A 24,694-nucleotide genomic window follows, 5' to 3' on the forward strand; every position below is an offset into this window, starting at 1 on the left:
TCAGTGTGGTCTTTTGACTTGATATGTAGATCAAGGTAGTTACAGAGCACAAAGAAGAACAGAGAGTTTCTTGAAGGCAAAAATTTTGGGGGGAAAATGTGGTGAGCACTGTGATTAAGTTGCTCTGCAGAAAAATGAAATTGTTAAATCTGCAACTGATTAAGTTGAAAGAAAAGAAAGGAAGTCAGTATGTAAAAAAGCTCACGTATGGTTACTCTTTCTGGGAAGGAAAATGTAAGTTGCTTCTCCCAGAAAAAAACCTAACAAGCACACAAAATTTACAAAGCTCTGAAGTTTGGGGGGTTGGTTATATAGAGCTTTTTATTATCATAGGGCTTCATGGTAATTCCAGCACAATCTCAGGAAGTAGTAAAAATAAATCTATCTGTCTCTTGCTGTATCAGTCTGAGTATTAACAACTTCCCCATGTTGTGTCTGTTAAAGAATTTCTTCATGGCCCTTAAAAGTACAAACTCGGTCTCTGCATTTAATATGTTGTTACCTGCTGCCAAGCCTCTAATAGCTACATTCATACACATTCTGTTAATCATATCTCTTTGTTCTAGACGTCTGTGTTTTAGACTCATAATTAACTTTTTCCCTTGTTCTGATTGTTTTCCTCCCATCATGGCAGCATTTCTATTTAAAACCAAGTATGTGAATGGAGAACTAACAGCAATCGATGTATTTTGACAAAGCCTGTAATCTCTTCCTAAGTGTGCTTCCAAATTTAAATTAGATTTTCATGTTGCAAAACCATGAACTTAGTGTTGTAACTGAAATCACACTGTTTCCAGAAGACAGGACTGAAGCCTCATGGGTGTAAAAAACTATGCAGGCTTTTCTCTTAGGTCACTATATAAGAAGATGCAACCTTTTAATGTTGAAGTTTGCTAGTAGATAGATGAGCCTCGTCCCAATATGTAACCCATGGGTTCTAAAGGAAGGAATTATCGAGCTGTATTTCACGTGATCTGGAAGGGGACTGGCAAAGAAATAATCTGGTTATTACTCTTTGCCAACATCTCTCTGATTGAGGAGTAAAAAATGAGGGAAAACATTGTGCAGTCTGTTATGGCTTCTGTCTGTTTGCGTTCAAGTATTTCTAATTAGCAAAGGCATTTGTGGTCCAGACTTTGCTTGAGCCCTTCAATGACCTCCCATTTTGATCATTCTGAAAACAAGTCAGCTGTTTGAAAGATAGAGACCTTGGGGATCCTACATGTTTCTTGCTACTGGTAGAGCCCCGAGAGTTACTGAAGCCCTGCTTTTCAACCTGTGAAGCACAAGGTGTACAGATAGTTCCTTAGCTTGTCACCAGTCTAAAGACGTATGACTGTGGGTGGCTGGGGCATAATTCTGCTTGCAGCTGGTCCCTGCTTCCTGCAGATACAGATTGCAGAATTTGAAACACCTTTCTTACTTATCTGAAATTCAGGGGAAATAGTTTTGAATGGTACCTTTTGCTGATTTGGACTGCACTTATCTCCAAGACAAGATCGCTTTTGTATGAATGAACAGCCTGATATTTGTGTCCGAATTCGAAGTAGGTTTGTAGGCTATAAATCACTTTCTGGGTTTACCTTGCTGGCAACATCCTGAATATCTGTATTATCTGTTAAATAGCTCTTCCTGAAAATGTGAAATGAAGGAGGATCATAGTACAGTTCAGATCTGTTTTCAAGTGGCTTGAACGAAGTTCTCACAGTAGGGTTTTTTCTTCTTTTTAAAGTCTAGCGTTGACTCATTTGGTGGTGTTAAAGTGCACTTTCTACTTATCCCCAGAGGAAAGTTAGTATTCTTTTAAGTGAAACTATTTTAAAAGCAGAACACAAGCCTAAAATAAGCCAGTGTTCTCTAGAGTTCTCAGAAGGTGTAGATTTATTTACTGTAGTTAAATCATAATTAGTTCTCAGGGGATAGTGTATCTTTTAAACTGCTTTATTGCCACCATATTGGTTTTCTAAATAATCAGAAACTGCTGCTCTTATATTCTGTAGTATGAACAAAAACTTGCTGTAAGTAGAAACAAATGTCTAGAATTGCTAGTTGTCACTTACTGAAGATAGTGGCACACTAAAAATAAGCACTTCAAGAAAACATGAAGAAATACAAAACGTATGTTATCAGAGCGCACCTTAAATGAGCTATGGCTATATCTTTTTCCAGCATAATAGATATAGTAACGTTTTACGTGATCATTTTTCAGTTAATCTTTTTTTAATATTCTAATGCTTTTTGGTCAAGAATAAATGTTAACTGAAAGTGGAAAAATGGTAGTGCAATGTTAAGGTAAAATATTACCTGATATTTAAGTGTAGATTTTCATGAATGTAGCTCAGTGTTCCAGCTGATAAGCATGGGTTTTTGTTTTTTTTCCTAATTGGCAGGTTAATGTTGGAGTTGCCTGAGGAGATGGGTTTAATAGCAATTGCTGTTCGACAAACACAAGGGAAAGGTGAGTAAAGTTGCTTCTCATGCTAGTAAATGTGTACTAAACATATGAAATAGGTAGTTTTAATGTCACTTAGCTGCCTTAAAGATACATTGTGAGTATTTTTTCTAATATAATCTATAGAATAATCATGTCCTCTTCTCCTCCCACTTGAACTGTGGATTCAAACTCAAGCCCTAAGTTCATAGAGACCAAAGTAAACATTTTCAGGATGTTTGGTGGCTTTTGCAGAAATGATTTAGTGGTCTTCTAGTTTCTGCCAAAAAGTCTCTCCAGTCATAGAAACTGCCATCACTGCATTTACTGTAATACAAGTCAGACTTCCAAATCAGAACTCCTTTTTGACTTAACTGGAACATAACTGGGTCTTGACTTGCTCTGAGATAGAGGTTTCTTGAGCATGCAAGACCTGCTTGAACTGTCATGTGGGCTTTCACAACCTTTTGCAGATAAATATTCAGCTAGTTCTGTCTTTTTCGCAGGGAGGAGCTAGCTCTGATTTAAAAGCCACATTTATTTTATTAGAAGAATATAGTGCCCAACCTAATAAGCTCTTCTGAGTACAGATCTACATGAAGATGGTTACCTGGCTATTGGTACAGATCTAATTTGTGTCAAGTTGATTCACAATGTGGGTGGGTGCACACAGAACATCTTCACAAATATTTTTCCCTTAAAGCAAGATTTTTTGAAATGTGAATGTTACCAGATACAAGCAAGTCAGTTAGGACATTCTAGGAAACTGAGTAGCAGCATGCACATTAAACAACCTGCTGTTTTTTAAAGAAAAAACTTTGCACTTTAACTATTTTTCTCTCAAAATTTGTTTGGAAACTCCATTACATAATTTATGGTAGATTCTTGGGTGGATACTATTGAACCTCTCTTTTGCAGTTGTCTACATTAACAAAGTGGTCTTTTTTATAAATAATTTTTCCTGAGTTGAAGTTAACCTTTTTTTCTCTCCCTCCTCAGGTCGTGGTGGAAATGTTTGGCTCAGTCCTGTGGGCTGTGCACTCTCCACTTTACATATCACCATTCCTCTACATTCCAACCTGGGCCAGAGAATTCCTTTTATTCAACACCTGGTGTCCTTGGCAGTGGTAGAGTCGGTTAGATCAATACCAGGATATGAGGTATCTCTCCTAATTTATCTCAACATTCCCATTTCCATTTTCATTAAGTTCAGATTTTAACTACATCTCGTATGCATAGAATGACTGAATGCATAATACAGTTCTTCATCGTTAATATAGTGGTAAACTTAGTCTTCGTACATGCTTGGTTATTTATGTGTTTTAAGAAATCCAGTATATGTATGATGAATAATGTCTTTTATTAGCTGATTAAGTGTACTGCACTCATTTCACTCATAACTTTATGAAACTTAAGACTCAGACTTCAGCAGTAAAGAAAATGTCAAATTTTGTTTGTCTAACAATTGAGTTAATTTGTTTTGATTTTGAAGGAGTTGGGGAAGAGGGAGGAGGGAAAAATGAATAAAACTGACAAATCCTTTTCTGCTTTTTTTGTTGGTGCTGTTTCGGTGACCACTTTATCCCTTTTAAAGGATTTTTCCAACCCTTGTTTAAGGTTGAAAACTGATTTCTAAAGCAAGAACTTAGGAGTATTGCTCTCAAGAGGGAATCAAGTGTCCTGTCATCAGTATTAAAATGAAGAACCAGTCTTCTTCATCACCTCATATATCTTCTTTTTAATGTTACCATTTCCTAATATTTGCTAACTATAAAACTTTGGTATTTTACAGAAGTAGTTAACTAAAGCATATGTTTCCTATATTACAGAAAATCAATGACTTATACACATTTACACATGAACTTTATTATAGTGGCACCCAGTAGCTTTGCTGTAGTTTAAGGTCTGTCAGCCTTTCTATTAAAACCTTCTAACTTCAGTGCTTCATAACTTGACTATAAAAACAAAATGCTTCAGGCTAAAATTTGCAATATAAAATATTTGGCCAGAGTGAATAATTTAACCATTTAAAATAGAAGGGACAAGAGTTAGCTTTATAAAATATGAGTCTGACTGGGGAAGGAGTTAATTTATGAATAGAGGTGTTTTTGCTTCTGTGTGCCTACCCTGGTGTACTGTGGCATTTTTTATTTTATTCCATTCAAGAGGAAAAAGATGACTGAATTACTAAATACTAACGTAAAAGTAGAGTGTATCAATAATACATGTACTGTACAAGGTACATGTACAACACATGGCTTGCTATGACCAAGACAAAGCTGCTGAACCTCTGACAGAACATCCATCCTGGACAATGACTGAAGCCCATGTTTCAGTCTGGATTCAAATGTGTTAAAGCAAAGAAATTCAAGGATTTATCAGAAACTCAATGCTTTAATTTCCTCTTTAGACTTAGGTAATGCAGGGCTTTCCTTATGTCAGATGGACATCTGCGCCATAAAAACTGCAGCAGCTGCAAACAGTGGGCTGATCTATAGACGAGGTTTCATTCTCTCCAAATTTCCATGCTTCTGTGGGTGTATGTCAGAATCTTAACAATACTTTAACACACTTCAATGTAAGTCGCTGTACTCAAAGTCCATCTAAGGAGTTCCATTCAAAAATCTGAAATTCCTGTGTCTCGGTTTATCAGTCAGTCACCATTTCTAGGGTTGTCACAAATGTTGACAATGCTAAGCTCACAGCAACTGAGGCCTTTGTTCTGGATCCTGAAGGAGAAAATCTCCCAGCTCAGCTGGAAGTTTTACTGTCAGATGTTAGTATTGGAAATGTAAATGGGTTTTATATCAAGAGAGCTCTTTGCTTTCCAAGTCTAAGAAGAGCAGACATCTGTCTCTAGTAACGATGACAAGGAGGTGCTCCATTCCCTGCATGTTTTGTGGTGCCCATCATTTCTTTGACAAATAGATAGCTGTGCAGTACCTTGTTACTCTGTTTTGTGGCAAAGTCTCTCCTGTGTAGTTTACATCATGAGAATACCCAGTTGACTTGGTTGTTGTTTCGTACTTTCTGTGACTTCAGTTGCAGAGCTAGTGTCTGGTGTCTTACAGGTGTATGTTTTCCTTAAGTAAGATCTACTGAATAGCTCTTCGGAAGATCTCTTAACACTGATTGTACTATTTAACTATCTCATACTTCAAATGAAGTCTCAAGAGTCTCCTATAAATCCTTTCCCACTGTGAAGAATCAAGTTGTTTTCCATAATGAATATGAATTGGTTATACTCTCTCTTAGAATGCTTTGATAGCAAAATCAGGTAGTATTTCCTGTCAATGTATGTGTAATGGACTCCTCTCTGGCCTTTAAATCTGTCAGGAAAGTAGACATGGACCCAGGTGCAGTTTTCACACATCCTGTAAAGGGATTTCATAATCTACAATAGGAGGGAATGCGACTCTTGTAGTCCTGGAGCACCTCCTATAATTTGCCTCTGGGGATACAGTCATATGCAGTTTTTCAAACTACAGGAAGCACATTTGCTTTCTTTTTGTGTTTAAGTAGCCGGTGCAAAGTTCAGTTCAGTTCTGTGGTTTCAACAAAAACTTCTCTATTGCACTGGAACGGTGTCACACAGCACAGTTTGTGTTTCCAGCTCCATGGTGTTGCTTGAGCGTAGCTGCCGAAAGCGTGAATATATTTAGGACGTTACTGAAGTATTTACATAGTTGTGAACTGGAATTTCTCCTGTCTGCTAAATTTCCTTTCTGAAATTCAAGATGTCATTGTGTCCTTGTTGGGTTTCTGCAAGGATCCTCAAATAGAGTGTTGATGTTATTGTGGGCTTGCTCTGATTGTTTATCAGCAGTGAGCCACAGTGGCTGCCCCAGTTTGCATCTTTCTTGAATAGATCTTTTAAATCTTTAATAGGCACTTGTGAATGAAGGAAATGAGTTCTATAAAACCTTGGGAGTTTAAGACCGAAAATCTCTAGTATCTTTAGTCCTCCTTTTGGTCATTCTAAGCTTTTATTTTCTGCCATATTTTTATTTTGTTTTAATAGACACTTCTCTGACAGCTGCCAACCTCCTTAGTAAACCATGTAAACTTGTTACTATGACTTTTTTAGTAATGTTTGTGGAGTGCTTAAATGGGTTCTAATTATGAAGAGCAGTGGACAGGATCACATTCAGTGTGGCAAAGAGGTACAGAAAATATAGAATACGGGGTGATGAATAAGCCGTGTATTGTATCAGTATCAGAGAGTAAAGTGTTTCTAAATGTGTATGGTTTTGTTTCTTTAGGAGATTGATCTGCGAGTAAAATGGCCAAATGATATTTACTACAGCGATCTTATGAAGCTTGGTGGAGTTCTGGTAAACTCTACACTTATTGAAACAACATTTCATATACTTATTGGTAAATGTCTATTTTCAAGCTTTTCTGTACTGTTTTTGGTTGAATAAATTTGTTAATGTCTTTTTGTGTTCAAATTATAAGGACAAGAACGAATAATGACAGCAGGCATAAGGAAATAAAGCACAGTATTAAATCAAAAGGAAGCACAAAAAGTAAATGTTTTCATTCTTCTTAATAATTCCATATGCTTGACAAGAAAAATGTAAATGCAAGCATCTAGGCTGGTGTAGTGGAGTTCAAAGAAGGAGCATTACATGAGAAAGGGAAGATGTCCTCCTTGATCTGTTGAAGAACTAGTAGAATATACTGAAAAATGTATCTGTTTTTTTTCAATTTTTTTTTTAAACAAGAGAAATAGTTAAATAACATGCCTTTTGAATCAAAAGAAGAGCTACGTGCACATACTAATGTTTTAATTTTTCCTTTCATCCTTTTAAAATTTATTCGTAGCTTGTTTCTTTTGATACTTTTCTAGAAGCTGTAATACTGCTAGTGAAGCAGCGGTGAATTAATGATTTGACTAATTAATTCCTTTCTTTAGTTCTCTCAAAAGTTAAAATTTGCAAAGTAGTTGGGAAGGCTGGGTCAGGGAGCAAAGAGTGACAATCTGTTTGTTCATTGTGAAGACGAATGGTCTGCCTGGAAGGCTGGTTCCAAAAAGGTAGCACAGCCAATCTCAGAAAGACTGTACATGTATTTTCCAGCAAGTCCCAGTGCTGTAATGGGAAGACATTTAGCTGCACAAATAAATATTGAGGTGTTTTTGTCATTTCAAGTATGATAATCATCCTGCTATTTCTTAAGGAAGATTTTTCCCCTAACCACCAGTAGCACAGATCTGTCAGACGTGGTCAGAAACCTGCCAGCAGAGACCTAGGTTCTGCATTCAAAAATAATTTTCTGTGCTATGTCTAAAAAATTAAATGAAATTTCCTCTGCAAGTCTAAAAGGTTAAAGATGATGATGATAGTATATGGTTTATATTTGAGTATAGAACGGTAGATAAGTATCTTGCAAAGAGTGTGGGCATGGTATCATTTCTGTCAAGGTGCTATAAATTTTAAGGTGTGAACAAGCAAAACAGTTGAATTAGTCATCACCTCCTTCTGTGAAACATGCCCAGTCATTAAATTTTCTGTTCAATTGTTATATCCTCATTTTGTAAATAATCTACATGTACAGAATGGAACACTTAAAAGAGTCTCTCTGTGCCCCATCAACCATTTACTACTTCCATATGTTTTTCCAGAGCCTGTTCTGGTTAACATAAGAAAAGCAAAAATGGCTCCAAAAATAGTTCATTTTATCAAATATCTTTTTGTACACTACATATTTGTTTTGGAGCTTTGTTGCTTGCCTAGAACACCAAAACATTCAAATTCAAATGGAAACTTTCTTTATGCATTCTCTCTGATGTCCATAGGAGTTATCTTGGTGGTGAAAGCTCTGAGGTATATACAAAGATGTATATTTTCATCAGCTTTCTTTTGGCTGGAATCTTCAAAGATTAAAACTTACTTGCCACATACTAGTCCATGGATCTTTTCCATCATTTCAGTGACGTATGTCACTGAGAGTAGTAGGGGTGACTCACGACATCTAAATTCTTGCATTGGTGGTAGCAATGAGATTGAACTTCCACAACAGGAAAGGTGAGCCAGACATCCCCTTTGTACAGTCGTGCAGATTCCTTTCCTAGACCTTACTGTTCACATGGCAGTCAAGAATAGCATTCCATATATGTGGGTAATGATCAAAAGCAAAGATCATCTACATGGCTTTACTGCTCTGAGAAGTATTTCAGAAGAGTAATCACAGTTTAATGGCCATAGTCACTCTCTCTTCACTTGTACCATATTTGAGTGTAACCAGCTGAGTTGGGATTTGCTGGCATAGCACATTATATTTTTTTCCAGTTCATTTTCCTTTGTCTCTTTCTGATAATACTTTTCTCCTCATTTCCATAGGATCTCTGTATTGGTGCCAATATCCCTATGGCTTTCTTTGCATGCATCCTATGACTAGCTAAAAGTCAAAAACTCCTTTTTAATGAAGAGATGCCTGTTCTCAGACTTAATGCAAATTACTTCCATATATGAATAGTCTTATTAATGACAAATTCATATAACAGTGCATCTGGACCTTCTTGCAGATTGAGGTGTGTCATGTGTCACCTGATTGACAGACTGGGTTTTTATCCCAAATGTCTGAGCAAAGAAAAATCCAAATTATTATGAGAAAAAAATAAACAGGTAATACAATATATTTCTTTACATGCCTCGAAGCCTGTTTCAGCAGGCTGCAAAAAAGGCCCCAAGAGCCATATTTAAATCAGAAAGGCATTCTGCCAACATTATTCTAGCTGGAGAAATCTCAGCGAGAGTCTTGAGGCTTCTAAAGGATATGCTGTGGCAAGATAGATTAAGCAAACTGGAGTCTTACATGGCAAACTTAAATCTTCTGAGCTTTTCAGAGCAAGCCAAAGAAGGCTCATCAGCTGAATAAAAAGGCTTAATTTTCAGAAAATGTGATCAGCTACCTGTGGTAAACAGAAAGGTCTCCCTTAATTAAATTTTAGACTGAAAGATAAAACTCCATCTTAAAGTATGATCAATGATTTACTCTCAATTAGCTAATGACCTCTCAGCTTCCAGGGAGTAAAAGAATTTCTCACTTTGGTGTTATTGTAACCAATGTGCAAGTTACCACTTACATCTTCGTGAGCCTCATTGATGGGATGGTGTGGTGTTGAAAGGACTGCACTGGACTTGCTTCTCCAATTTTGAGGAGGCATTTTAGGGGCAAGAAAAAACTAAAATCTGGACTGTGATTTGTTACTATGCAAGTAGGAAGATTTAAAGGTGTGAGAGACTGAAGAAAAACAGCTGCCAGAAACATCCTTAGAGATAATTGTATCAAGTAGTTGAATAAAGTACTGACTTTCTGGTGGTAATAAAGTGTTCATATTTTCAGATCATGTCCTCTTCTTTTGGTTTGTCTTCTTCAGGCTTTGGATTTAATGTGAACAACAGCAACCCCACCATATGCATCAATGATCTCATCACAAAATTTAATAAGGAACAGGGGACAAAGCTGAAGGCTTTAAGTGCAGACTGTCTTATTGCAAGAACTGTAACGGTGCTGGAGAGGCTTATAGATATTTTTCAGGAGAAAGGGCCCAACGGAGTTCTTCCCAGTTACTACAAGTACTGGGTACACAGGTAGGTATAATGTTCTTCTTCAACTTTCTTTTAAGAAAATTGGAAAGAACTCCTTGATATTTTGTCTTTCTCTACTAGAATGCCTTTAAAATTGGTGACTTAATTAAAATACACTCCCAAGTCGGAGATAATTTTTTAAGGGAGAATAAAAATAGCGCATAGTAAAATCAATGGACTAGCATGAGTTAAAGAATGCTTCTAGGTATTTTACGTGTATCATTTCAAAACAAAGGGAATTGGGAAGGATTTGTTTAGCTAGTGATGAAGCTGCTGTACTCATGTCTTTTATTAAAAAATTGACTGTTTGGATTAACTCCAACTGTGTTAATTCAATGAAAGAATTAAAACAGGTAGGAAATGCTGCTGAAAATCATTCTCTGTAAAGAACCAGTGCAGTGGGAGGTAAAAATATTCTTCTAGACGTTAGTCCTCTAGGCTATTTTTCATTATTTGTGCAGTGTTCACCAATTAATCCCTAACCATCTGGTTCTCTTTATTTGCAGTGGTAAACAAGTCCGTCTCCACAATGAGGAGGGCCCAATTGCATGGATCGTCGGGATAGATGATTATGGATTCCTTCAAGTTCATGAAGAAGGCAAGGGGGTAGAGTCTGTGCACCCAGATGGCAACTCTTTTGATATGCTGAGAAACCTCATAGTCCCAAAGCGTTAATAGTCCTCAGAGCTCACATCACCCAAGGAGGCTCTTTACCATTTGCCACCAAGTAGCTAGATTTGCTTAAAGGTGGGAAGGGTAGTTCATAGCTTGATTTCTTTTTTCTTATGATTTTCTGATATCTTTGCTTTTTGATGTGGAGAACTTCAACAGTAAAGAAGAGGTAATTGCTCATTGCTGAAGGCCTTTATTCTTTTGTATTAACTTCTAAAACACATCTATGTTGCCATTCTTTGTAAGCATCTGTTCTTCAAAAGAAAACTGCTTGCAAAGGAATACCTTTCAATGAACAGAACTTTCTTTTCAATTCCACACTGTAGTTGAGAAACTGAAAAGGCTATATATTTCCTATTTGTGTCTCTGTTCTTTTTATTGGGCTTTAACACAATGCAGTACACTACTTACATTTTTACTATGTTTTTTTAAACTAAATTCTGGTTTATGCGTTGTCTGTGGTGGAAACAGCTGGAAGAGCTCATCATATTTTTCTGAATTACTGGGATTACCACTGTGTTTAGATGCAGGTCTATGTAGAGCCTTGCTGACTTGGTTCTCCATGTGGGCCTGTACAACAGTTTACCATCCTGTGCTTTGGTCTCAAGGTCTGCAGCTCTGTCATGGCTGCCTTGAGTTTTTGGGGAATTTTCCATCAGCACTTAAGAACTGTGGCTGGTTATCTAAATTATTTGTAATCTGCTCTTCTTAGTCAATTGGATCTTGTAAGTCATCTCATGTCTCCTTTGAATTATAGTCTTCCAAGAGGCTTTAGCGCTCCCCTGAGAAGAGCCCACTGGAGCAGTGTTTCACCTGTTGCAATCCTATTATCTAGGTTATTGTAGAATTCCATATCAGAAGAGGGAAGTCTCAATAGTACAATTTAATAGTGATTTACATTTAAATTTAATATTAAGTTTACAATTTGATAGTAATTCTGTTGTAATAGTAATGAAGTTAAGTGAATAAATCAAAGATGCCCCACTCTAAAATCCCTGCCAAAAACAACTACAGGGAAAAAGAGGAAATGCAGGTTAACCTGCATCCAGATTCTCTTCTGTTGTTTCTGTTGTCACCCCCTTTGCCAAAGCAGGGCATCATTTGCTACCAACCATTAAAAGCAAGAAGTTTGGCACCTGCTGACCTGAGAGGAGCTTGCTCTGGGGGCTGGCTGCGCAGTGCAGGGTTAGGTGGAACAGCTTGGTGATGATGGGAAAGCAGCACAAAGTAGGCATGTGGGAGCTTCCGTGCCGTGGCAGCTTGTCGGGTTTCTCTCCTGGGCAGGGCGAATTTGCGCCAGGAGGCCTGGCCACCACGGCACTTCAAACAGTTCTCTGCGAATGAAAAGTTTGTCGTAGGTGTGATGTGGCCAGCTTCATTTCCTCAAGTAGGCAGCGCTGCTTATTACCTTTACCTCGTCCCTACTGAGGGTGGATCAGCCTAATTGGTTTCCACAAAGGACTTCTGTCTACTAGCCAGAAATGGGGTTTTTAGGTTAAAGTTCACCTCATAAACAATCTGAACATGTTAGTAGATTGTTTCGGTTACAAAGCCAAGAAGTCTTTAAACAAGGAAGCTAGTCTGTAATGGTAATTTAGAGTAATCCTCACATATTAGGGTTTAGGTGGTTTGGCAGCAAGTGCTAGAAATTAAGTTGTCCCTATTACATTCAGGATTTTATGCTCCATATCACAGTAGATTTGTGTGTGTGCCTGGTTGTCCGTCCCCTGCTGGTTTGTTTTCCCCCACGATCCACATCATATGAGACTGCACACCAACAGTTCACAGGACTGTACGGTGGAGTGTAGACAGCTGTTAATTGGCACAGTTAAAACGATACACACGAACACCAGTTTGTGCTTTTTACCACCAGATGCTTTCAAAACTGCTTGGGGCTGTTAATTTTTGGCAGCTGCCTTTACTTCAGAATCAAATATTGATATTATAATCAAATAAAGCTTGAGTCTGAGGTAATAAAGTTTAAATAAAAAGAAGAGCTCATTTACATACACATATCTAAGAAATGTGTGCGTGCGTACGCACAGCCACATCTTCCTTGTGCATCTTCACTTCTTTTCTACTGCCTTTTCCTTCAAGCAGCTGCTGAGCAACGCGTGCTGCTGCGGGTCAGCTGTGGAGAGCAGAGCACTGGTACCGGCTTTCCAGCCACGGAGTTCTACAAAGCTTTAGATCTGTACCTCAACCCTATATTTGTAGCTAAAACACTGACTGTTTTGGTACTGTAGGGTGTGCCTGTAGGAAGCCCATATTCCAGACAGACCAATGAGTGCCTGTAGAGACTTCTTTTAATGACCAGGTCATGATTCAGGGTATTGACTTGAGTTGCTTCCTTAAAACACACTCTCCCTTCGCTAGGGACAAGTACTGTAAAAGAACGACAGGGAAAATGATAAAACGTGTTCCTGTATGAATAAGGGCAGAATGGACCTGCAAACCTTCACTCGGCTACGCTACGCAGTGTCTGAGCAGCAAGCAGACGGATGGTTTTAGTAGTAAAATGCTGCAATATTTCCCGGTTGCTGTTGTTCCTTTTGGATTTCTTTGTAGCCTTGTTAATGAAAAGCTTGTTCTAGTCTCACTCTGAGTTGTAAGATTATTCTGAAAATTTTTGCATTGTAAAGAAACTCACTCAGCGTTGACCTTCCTTTCTGCGAATGAGAGCTCCCCGAGCGTGGGTGTGCCGGGGCACAGGTGGGCGCTGTCAGAACCTACCCCTTTGCCTCTGCTTTTCAGTGGCCTGTTCCGTGTGTACAAAACTACCTGTTGTCTTGGATGAAGTGTCCGTTACAAACCTGACCTTTCCTTCAGAAGAACCAAAGAACTTCCCAACGAAGATTGCCATTGTGCAGCCAGCAGCTGCATCAGCTCCTTCCGAGCAGCAGCTGTTCCTGCTGAGAACCTTCCTCCACAGACTCACCCTCCGAGTCGTGCTCTTTTTATGCCAAACTTGGCACACCCAGAAAGCCACAATGTTTTTGTATGAAAATCGTTGTTGTCATTGTTCTTTACGTAGGACAGACAAATGTGGTGTAGAGTGTGTCTGGACATAGGTATGGAGAGAAGCAGACAGCTCCAGATCTAGAAGTAATGCACTGAAAATGTTTTAATTTCATTCAACTGTCTAGATTAGTAAAACACCTCTTTCATTGTGAGGCTGATGTCATATCTTAAACTATTTTCTTGATGAAGTGCTTTCAAAAAGCACTCACTGCAGTGTCCGTATTTCTCTGACTTCATTTTTTTTCCTCCTGGACTCTGTTATAATATTTCTCATTACACATTGTGAAAATATTTGTAGAGATTGTTTATTGATAGGAAAACTTCTGCCGAGCGAGCTGGGTGTGTTGGCACGTGGCTGTGTGCAGAAAGAGCAAAGGGGGTTGTGTCCAGTCAGCGCCAACGCCGTTTCCAAAGATTTGAAAAAGTGATAATGTACTTAACATTTAAGAGTTCAAGCGGTACATCTCACTACTAGTAAAAGGTTTTATAAGAGTTCAGAGCATTTTTTTAAAAATATATCCAACAAATATAATCTGCTTCAAGGGCTATTACGTAGAAATAGTGCTAAAGCATTTAATTCTTTATGCCGCTGCTTCATTGCACAACAGATCTTTTTTATTTGTTTGCTTTTTCTCATTCAGCTACAAGACATCAGCAGTCTAAAAAATTGCTCTCTGCCACTATTTGAAATATACGGTACATCTATAAAAGAAAAATTGAAGTACAGCTTAATATTTGTCATGAAAAAGATTTGTGCCTCAAACAGCCGATTCCTGGGGGCAACTGGTTTGATAAACGGGTTTGCAGGCGTAAGTTGCTGGAGTGAAGCACCGCACTGACCAGACACCAAAGAAATTAAATCTGGACTGAGGTCAAACGTGAAGAGAGGTCAAAAGAGGATGTCGTGCCGTGGGCTGTGGCCACGTAACACCCAGCATGAAACAAAAGAACTGCAGGGAAGAATTGTAAACTGATGTCATGTTTGGGTATCGTACATTAGCACTCTTCATTAGTGATTCTGTGTTATTTTCAAGAGTCTTCCTTTAGAACGCAATGTGGCTAAAATACAATAAATAAAAAAATTCCTTGTATTTTATAGTATATTAACTCTCAAATATAGTACGTATTAAAATTGAAATAAATTTTCAAATATGCAACGTTATTCTTTGTGAAACCCTGTGCTTTGTTGTGAGAAAGAAAGCCAACTCACTTTTCCTTTGGCTACAGGATTTTATTAACATTTTAACAGTTTTGTTTTACATAATAAATAAGCAAAAATGCTTTACATTTTTAGGGAATACATATATAATTCTGAGCATTAATAGGTTGTTTGTTTTGCGTGCTTTTTCACCTACATTTGCCAAATAGCTTTAATCTGCATCATATAAAAAAAGCAAAATCTAATGTTCAAGGAAAAAAAAATGGAATAATAATTTTTTCTCTGTTTTGTTTTTGAAGTAGGACTGAAGTGTTGAAAAAATAGTTGGTATTCTGTTTTGTGATTTTTGGAGAAATCCTGGTGTTCTGGCAGGCTTCCCATTCATTTGCACTTTCTCTCAGTGATACATTCTCCCATTTTACATTTGTTGTCCACTGTCCCTAATTTCATTAAATTACTTTAATACTCTTTTTCAAATGACAGGGCTACCGTCACCTGGAGAGAAGTCTGTTCCCTTATCACCTTATTTACATGGTGGTGTTTCTATTAATAGGGTAAAAACTGTGAGATCTCAGTATGGGATTAATGTTTCCAACTTTACGTTTTGGTGCAATATTCCCTCTCTCATTCTCCCTATCATTTACTGACTAGATCTGAACTCCCCTAAGAGTTAAAATCCTGTCAAGTCACATGACAAAGGTATCTATAGTGGCTCAGACAAGTACGGTAGAGAGAAAGGAGGTTATTTTTCATAATATATTCCAATTCACACTCCACTTGTGTGCCATAATGTTTTCCAATTATTCAGAATATTGCCACTGTCAATGGCTGTGCCATGTTCTGCAGTAGGGCTGTGCTGTGAACATCTGTAGCTTAACTGACTAAAAGTCGTGTTTTTCTCTCAATATAATTTACTCACATTCCAGATGTGAGCATTGCAATTGCTGTTACTATTTTGGAACGGCAGGAAAAATGTTTCACACATTTGCTTTTTTAATCACAGCTCTTTTTCTAAACCTACCCTGTATTATCATATGTGAAATGCATAATTGATTCATTATTGCCTAACAGGGAAAGTTCGTGTACCTGAATATCACATACTGTAAAACATCTGCGGGAGAATGATGGAACACCTCCTCTGCTCGGGCTCCTTGCATAAAGCCTGGAAGTGTGAATAACAAGGTAGACGCTGGAAAAATATTTGGTGGTGTTTTACTGAAAAATATCAATGGCAATTTTTCTAACCGAAGCCTAATTTGTATGTTCCCGAAAACATGTTTTTATAGTGAGAAGTACTTAGAAAAATACACCAGATTGACTTTGCGTGCAGCAGTGCCACTAACGAGGTATAGAGAAAAGTGCAGTATGAGAGTTGTGCATCAGGTTTCTTTTTAATGATGCAAACAATGTCAGTTACCCCTTCGTGGGGCATGGTTTTAATTTAACAAAATTAACATGCGAGTCTTAGCATAATTGTACCTTTTAAGGAGCTGGGCCCATTTATTAGTAACACTGGCTGGGAAGGATATTTAGCAAAGCCGCTGTAAAACCAACTTGGGTCTCATCACTTCAAATTATGAAGCCAGAACGACTGGGATGTTCACTCGTAACATTTCTGTAGATTTGCTGACTTCTCCAGCCTTAGACAAACCCGGGAGCGCAGTTACACTCAGCAAGTGAATATGTTGGTTTGGTCCTGCTGCTTCTTTTTTTTTAAGTAGTATTCTGGTAATGGCTGATTAGGTATTTTTTGTTAGATTTATCACAAAAGATATTCTTCATGCTTTTTTTAGTAAATGAAAAAGCCAACTGTGAGCTTCCAAGCCAGCATCAATTTAACTTCTTAATAAAGCCTTCTCTGTTGACCTTTTAAAAGGAAGCAATAAAAATACTAAAAATTGTCGTCAAACATATGTTTTAAAAGTATTTTTGTGTACTCATAGCAACAACTATTCATACATACAAGGAGGTGACTGAATATTATTGCTGCATATAAAAGAATGAGAATATGTAATTTTTCAAAGTGTGTCTTTCATTACATTTTTATCTGACAAGGTGCAATCCATGAGCAAGTCTTTTATCCATATTGCACAAGCCAGGTAAGCATTTTCTTCAGCGAAGGTCTCGAGAGAGAGTCTGGTAAGAGAGGGGAAGTGTAAAGTAGCCTTGGATTGGGCTAAGAAATACAGGTAAGTGTAGCTGGCTCAGCTCTACAACAAACTTTATTGTTGGTAATTACAGCTATTATTTCGGGAGTCATTCGTTGTTTTATCAAGAGCACACGCTGTTTGGGGAAGCGGCTGAAAAGCAAAGTGGAGTGACTTGTCAGTTAAACACGCACAGATCCCTATCTCTCCTCATTTGTAAACTTCACAAAGAAGCAAAAAAAAAAAAAAAAAAGGGGGGAATTATTGAATATAGGAGTTAGCAAAAAAAGTTATACCTTCTCCTTGGAAAAAATAAAGGAACTGCATTGCTTGTTAAACACGCACAGATCCCTATCTCTCCTCATTTGTAAACTTCACAAAGAAGCAAAAAAAAAAAAAAAAAGAGGGGGAGATCTATTCCTAATAGGCTGGACAAAATGTAAATGTGTGCTGTATGCTTTTCACTTGCTACAGACTTAATTAGCACAAATTGAGATGTGTGCAAAGCGTTTCAGTTCCAAACCCCAATGCCCTCAAACTCTGCTTTACTTCAAGTGCAACTTTGGTTTTTGTGGTTGTGCAATGACTTTCGACTTTCTACATTGGGATTGTCCACTGACATTATTTGTGAAGTGCACGAACCAGTCAAATATTAATCTTGCTTTTGTGTTGACAATGAGATTTATGCTTAAGGAAGTTCAGTGTGTTAAAAGCTGAACGTTTCAAACTTCAGAAGTCTACTGGTAAGTTTAAAATAAAACATAAACATTCATTATTCCCTTGACTATAAAGAAACCGTTTCTGGTGCTATTCTGAAGATGTATTTTTGACTAGCTGGTTTGAAAATCTGCACAGCCTTCTCCCAGAATACTCCATGAAACACACATTTTAGAAGTTTCTTTTTCTTATTGCAACATTTTTATGGGGAATAGTCTTTAGTTCCTGCTATGTGATTTGTCTCAATTTGCCATGACAAGACCTGTAACCCTTTAATGCATATCTTTGTATGTATTAATTTGTCATATCGTTCCTTGTCAAGATAAATGGTGGTGGTAGCAATCTCAGAACACTGAGATCTATGTTAAAGAAATCAAATTTAGATTTGATTTCTTTAGTTTAAAACGTTTTGGGTAATTAATAAATAAACTTTTGCCAAACTGAGATCATTTAGTTAGTGCTGCTGTATTATGGATACTAAAAATCACCACTCTTTGAACAAAGTTCATTTGTCAGGATGTTTAACATATGTGTGGAGAGCTGATGTAAGGTTTCACACAGTTTGTCAAAAATACCTAAACTACAGTGTATAGTTTATGATAACTATAAAAAAAATCTTGACTGTATTTTGAGGAGGAGGGGCTAAGGAAAAAAATGTTCTTCATATAAATCTCTGCATATAACACCTATCATTTAATTTTGTTGCACACTATAAAATAACAAAAATAAGATCTGTAACATGTCTTCTCACTGGCACCAGAGGTTAATCTGTGACAACGAAGCACTGAAGCTAGATGTAGGGTTTTTTCCTGACCTTGAAGGTACTGTTACACGTGGCTTGCCAGGAACACACGATTCTGTCCCTCATTGACCTTCAGCTATGCTCAGTAAATGTAACCATGTTTCTCATGCTTTTTGCAAATCATTACAGTTTAGCTTCTTAATTAAATGTAAATACTCCTGTATTACCGTCACCTTCCATTGGCAATTATTACAGAAGTTCCAATATAATGGGGTAGTGCAGATTCCTTGTGGGTTTCTGGAGAAGAAGCTGATGAGGGGCTTTGGTTTTTGTAAATAAATGTATTTACTTCCTCGGAATTGTATCCGTAGTTTTCTCCTACATGTCCTGTCGCTGTACACGATGAAGTTTGAAATGTACCATGTTTGGCTAAAACATGGTGATAATTTAGAAGCACAAATGGAACTTGTCCGGAGGGTCTCACATCCATCACGCGGTCACTCTCGGAGTCGTGATCAAGCTTTACAGTCATTCTCTCATCGCCGTCCAGTTCATCTAGATTTGTGGTGTGGTGACTAATATGCCCATATTTGGGTTCTTTCATACAAATCCTTCTTGTTTGCTCATATACTGAGGGCATTGGTAGGAGATGACTTAATTGTCCTATAGCTTTAGACTGGAAACATTCTGATTTTGGCAGCAAGGAGTTAGCTATTGAGTTTGAAAAAGGACTTTCATTAATGCTCATTTTTTCTTGTAGGTCTCTGTTAAAAGCTAACTTGTTTTCTTCTTTAATGAGGTGGTGAGGTGGCTGAATCCTGGTTTCTATTTTGTTGGCTTTCATGATGCCGGAATCATACATCTCTTCTTTGTATCTGCTGCCTGGCATGGGTGCTGTGCAGCTTGTAAAGTTGTCAGATAGAGCATCTTGGCTGTATCTTCTGTTTGATATGGGCACTTGCAGAAGAGAGAAAACATGTTAATTACTGACAATGAGCTCATATAATAGTTAGACTCTAGCACTTTTTATGACTGAGCTTCAATACCCGTTTGGTTTGGGCCACATCCAAGTCCCAGTGAAGACACCAGAGACATTCCCATTTGCCTCAGTGGCTTTGGATATGTCTTTAAGACAGTGCTGAGAAATAAAAAATAAAATAAAATAAAAATCCAACCTATTCAGAAGGGCCAAGAGTGCTGAACAAGTCTGAAAAGGTTTTCCACGTGAAATTCCCATTTGTTTATTTGACTCATAATTATTAAATCAGTCATTATTAAGATGGTTAAATCAAGGAAATTAAACCAAAGAAATATTTGGAAATATGACCTGCTATCCAAAATCTTGGCCTTAAGTAAGCTCATTTCAGAGATTTATCAATCAATTTACCCGAGGTTGGATAACGTTTATTACATGTCAATGATTACAGTAAAACAATTTATTTTTCCCACCACTGTGGAATGTTTCCCCTTCCCTGGAGGTGTTCAAGGCCAGGCTGGATGGGGCCTTGAGCAACCTGCTCTAGTGGGAGGTGTCCCTGCCCATGGCACAGGGGTTGCAACTCGATGGTCTTTAAGGTCTCTTCCAACCCACACCATTTTGTGATTCATTCTATATTGGATACTTGACCTTGCAAAGAAAGAAGAGAGTGTGTAGTATTAGATACTGATACCCGAGTATCTAATTTGTGATACCTCTCTGTGATATATGCAATATCTAGATTGTGTCACGTTAAAGGCTTTGCTTTTTCTCTTTGAAAAACTAGCATCAGATATTAAAAACGTCTGTTGAAAAGCAACATAAATACTTCTTGAATAATGCTGTATCCCTGCTTTTAAGGTACTATCATGTAATAAATCTATATGTATAATAGAAATGTAATTTACAGTGTATACTGAGAACGTTTGTTTGAATGGGGAAGTACTAAACTGGGTATGCATGGAAAATCAGAAGCTAGATTCTTAAATTTTCAAGAAAGCACGAACCTAGGATTTCTATTCAGGCTTTTCCTCTAAAATATATTGAGTAATCTTAGTTTTCTCTGAAGTTTCTGCATAGTAGCTGAACTTCTCAAGCAATTTGAATTGGTTTTATCATTTTCTGCTTGGCTTATGCAGCTTTTCCTTTTTGTACATTCCTATCTCCAAATGGTAAGAGAAAAAGCCACTGGCTTACTCTTATACAATATGGCTAAAATTAGGCGAGTACTAATTTTTTTGCACTGTCTTGTGTGAACAGTTTGACAGTTATACTACTCCTCCAAGGCATATTTGAAAGTTTTATGTTAAAGGTTAAATGAGGCACTTAGCAAATTTCTCAAATTAAACCTAAACTCTATTTTGTGTTATGCTCGCTGAAAGCCCTGGATACCTAAGTGCCTTTTGTAAAAGGGATTTTCTGTTTTTCTAAAAATTTTATTCAACATCTTAAAAGTTTTGGAGTTCCCCTGTAGAGGTTGCTGACGTAACTGTACCCGCTAATAATTAAATATTCCCTGTGCTATAGTAGACTGGCAAAGCCTTCATGTATAACAGAGGAAGCAGAAATAGCTCAATTGTACCTTTTTTTATATGCAGAGCTTCATTGATTTCAGAGGGAATTGCACCACATAATTAACACCAGAATTTAAACAGGAATCTGGATCCAATTTCTTCTTGATCAACCCACCACCCTCCTAGAAACAACAATCTTTCAAGGTACTCTTTTAATTTCGATGTATATACTTTGTACTAAGAAGTATATGCAGTCCTAAGTAAACTGAATTCTCATCAGCTATTGAAAAATGGCCCTCTCAGATCACAAATCAAAACAGGGATTCAGCCACATACTTGAGTATTTCTTGGAAATTTTACCAATTCAATTATACTAGTATAATTTTAACTCCACGTTTGGCATTTTCACATACAATATGTATACATGCTGAGAGCTACTGACATCCAACTAGTATGGTTTAAGTTATCTGGTAAACTGGTTTTAGTGTCTTTCCCACTTGAGATATCCACAGGGCTGATGGGTTTGTTCTCTCTCTGCGTTAAGGAGTATTGTTACTTTATGGCTCTAATCTCTGAACAAAAGATTGTCCTTTTCCATTTTTAGAGCCCACACTTGTAAGAAGCTGAAGCATCACAGAAACCCTGTCTTGTTATCTTCATTTTTGTAATCTCAGATTCTGCTGGGCTGATGGCTGCCTTCTCAGTACCAAGAAGTAATTTGCATACTTGGGAGATTTACAGGATATTATCCATTTTGTTCTGTCCTGTTTCTCAAACATGGTTTTCCTCTCTTTTGTTGAGAAGGAAGGTAAGCATCTGGTTAATTGTTTGCAGAATTCCATTAAAGTTGTCAGCACATTTGTGGAGTTAGACCAGACAGTTCAGCAAGTCGTGTCTGCAGTGCAACAGAGCACAGTCGGTTTTGTCTGCTCACATTCAGAGCAGTTACTGGAGCTAGACTTAAATCTGCTTTTGTCTTCATCTTTGCAGACAAAAACCCAAAGATGCCCTGGGACAGACTCCTCCTGGGGAGTTTTTCATACAGAAATTAATAGAAAGCTGAGCGGCTGCTCTGTGCTGCTGTAGAAGGGCAGCACCCCAGGATTGCTTCCACCCATCTGGCCCGGGGGTGGTTGCCAGAGTACCTGCCTCAGCAGGTGCACAGGGATCCCGTGCATTCTGCATTTCTGCAGCGCTGGTAACGCTTTACAGTCATTGAAGTAGGTGCATTCATTTGGGAGGCTTTCTGGACTCTGCACATCTGAGGTTGTGTATCACACTGGAGTGATAGTAGCTTCCTAGAAGGCCCTTTATACTTACTTACACTGCCTCCGTTCATAGCAGCCTACAACTACAACAGAGAACTCAGTCCTGCAGGCATCGCGTCTCTGTTAATTGTTGCCAAGCAGCTCTGCTTTCCCACCTTGCACATTGGGTGCAGTTCGGGTGAGCTGAGGGAAAACTTGGAGATAAGACCCCATCACGTGGCAGCCTGCTCCGAAGTCAGCATCCAACCATCCAAATGGGAAGAGGAAGGCTACTTTATCGGGTATTAGTGGCAGTAGACTAGTGCAATCTTTGCTCTCTTAAGTGTGGTGCTGCAGTGAGGAGCATTCCCTCCTCACCTTTACGTAGTGCAGTCAAAGATCAGGCGGTGCTCAATGGGCAAAGATGCCTACAGAAAAGGTATTCCATTCACAAACATGCCTTTCTCTACCAAGACATTAATAGGTAGAGCTGCTCGTTGTTCTCTCATTGCCCCTGTCTGTTTCAGTAAAAAGGAAAGAAAGGCATCCTGGAAATGGCTTAAAGCAAATAAAGCTTCCTACTCAGCATTGATCTTCATGAAAAAGTTATGCAGCCCTTATCAGCAGGGGTTTGCATCCTGTCTGTGAAAAACCTTGTCCATTTTTAGAACACAGCTTTGTGTGTTCTAAAAGCCCTCTTCATGCATGCTTTGTCTTGCATAATTTTTCTTGGGCTTTCTGGTCTACACTAATCTTGGAGGAGTGTGCTTCTGATGGTTACTGAATGCTCTGAGAAGACAATATGCCAACACTTGAATGCTGACATGTAGCCCATGATGTTTCAGTATGTTTCCTAATCCTCTGTATAAGAGGGCCTTCAGAGAAGAGGAACAATTAATCGCTCTGAGTTTGCCAGAGACCAATGAGCAGAGCCACTGTACTGCTCAGGTCATGCACCCCTGTGTCAAAAAGGCAGGCTGGTATTCCTCCGTGTCAAACAAGGCAAAGATACAGCAGATGTTAACACTGCCTATGCCCATGAAAAAGAAATTTTTTAGATTAGCTCAATATCTGTGCTGTGTCCTGGTCTGAACCTTAATTGCAAATCATCTGAGGCATGGGCTGATATTGTAATGACTACGTTCTCCATTATTCTGTCTTCAAAAACATGATCTTCAACACCCCTTTGCCTCTGGTGGAACACACTTTTCAAAGAAGATGTAGTACATTTCTTCCAGTAGTCACGGGCTAAACCTGTGGATTTGGGTTTGGGGAGGAAGGTAGACCAGAGCTTTTTCACAGCTTTTCTTAGTATTCTTCATAATTTCCTGAGTTTTGTCATGATTAGTGGTACTAAGCTTCACACAGATAGTACAGACTGGCCAACAATGTAACTTATGAGTTACTGTGTACCCACAGTAGTAATGTATCTACTCAAGTGTACAAAAGAAACGTCCCTGACCAAGAAGATGGTTGCCTTCTCTGAAGTAACTTTCTTTTCTGACGATTAGGCCAGCTGGAAAAAAGTGGAAGAAGCTTCAAAACCAGATTCTGAGGCAGCAGCATCTGATTTGCAGGCAATTTTATCTGCTACGTGCTTTTCCAGAGCTTTGATGGCTTGGCATGATCATCTTAAAATCTCTGATCTTTCCAAAAGAAACTATTTTCCATAGAGAAAAATGTCTCTGGCCTACGGCACTTTTGGCAGATGCCTCTATGGATGTGATGTGGAATAGCCCTAGCATCCAACCCGGTTGCCAGATGTCATATTTGGCATTGTCTTTGGATTGAAGATAATGACACTAAGCAGATCCTCTCTGCTTTGAAGCTTACTGGCTGTCATTTTTTCAGTGAACCGCTGGAAAAAGCAGCAGTTTACAATGTAAGGAAGATCAGATGCCCCTTTCAATTCAAAGCAAAAAGTCTCTTTCAAAAGGTTCGGATTTCTCTTCTGCCACCAGCCTCAGCAAAAGTACAACAGGGCTCATTCTAGCTCAGGAGGAAATACGCTCTGGAACAATTAGATACAAATCCGCTTTGCAGTGGAGGCTCCATTTTTCTTTCCCCTCTTTTAACACTGTGTGAATTCAAGCAATGACCAGGCCTGAGTCTGACCTTATTTTTTTTCCTTCCCAAACAGGTCAATTTTAAGTGCTTCTGCAGAGAATTAATAGTACCGAGACAGTTTTCATCAAATGCCCAATAGCTAAACATCCATTAAAATACATCTGTGCACAAAAGAGAAGGATAAATTCCAACTTAAGCAACAAAAACTGACTTAGAAGTAGAACCAGAACTAGAAAACTAGGAGCTGCTGGTATCACAACTCCATTTTCCTGTTCATGAGGAAATGGTGAAGGTATGCATGCATGATGAAATTGAAAAATATCAACAGTTGCTTGCAGTTTTTTGTGGGTTTTTTTTTCCCCCTAACATATTTAACAGTATTCCTGCGGAATCCTTCTGACTAAAT

At 38.2% G+C, this 24,694-nt stretch overlaps 2 protein-coding genes across 3 annotated transcripts in view; one reads left to right on the forward strand and one right to left on the reverse strand.

Annotated features, from left to right (window-relative positions):
• HLCS (holocarboxylase synthetase (biotin-(proprionyl-CoA-carboxylase (ATP-hydrolysing)) ligase)) overlaps positions 1–14,881 on the forward strand; it is a 121,825-nt gene extending 106,944 nt beyond the window's left edge. For both annotated transcript variants that reach the window (XM_014938222.1, XM_014938223.1), the window contains 5 exons: positions 2,391–2,458; positions 3,431–3,591; positions 6,694–6,808; positions 9,816–10,029; positions 10,533–14,881. In XM_014938222.1, the coding sequence (XP_014793708.1) occupies positions 2,391–2,458; positions 3,431–3,591; positions 6,694–6,808; positions 9,816–10,029; positions 10,533–10,701 (727 nt within the window). In that variant the 3' untranslated portion in view covers positions 10,702–14,881. The remainder of the gene's footprint in view (positions 1–2,390; positions 2,459–3,430; positions 3,592–6,693; positions 6,809–9,815; positions 10,030–10,532) is intronic.
• A 3,329-nt stretch (positions 14,882–18,210) lies between these two features.
• Positions 18,211–24,694, reverse strand: part of SIM2 (single-minded family bHLH transcription factor 2) — a 63,861-nt gene continuing 57,377 nt past the window's right edge. Inside the window, exon 11 of the mRNA XM_014938049.1 lies at positions 18,211–19,441. Within this exon, the coding sequence (XP_014793535.1) occupies positions 18,714–19,441 (728 nt within the window). The 3' untranslated portion in view covers positions 18,211–18,713. The remainder of the gene's footprint in view (positions 19,442–24,694) is intronic.

This window comes from Calidris pugnax, unplaced genomic scaffold, assembly GCF_001431845.1.
Source record: "Calidris pugnax isolate Ruff unplaced genomic scaffold, ASM143184v1 scaffold25, whole genome shotgun sequence".
Classification (NCBI taxonomy): domain Eukaryota; kingdom Metazoa; phylum Chordata; class Aves; order Charadriiformes; family Scolopacidae; genus Calidris; species Calidris pugnax.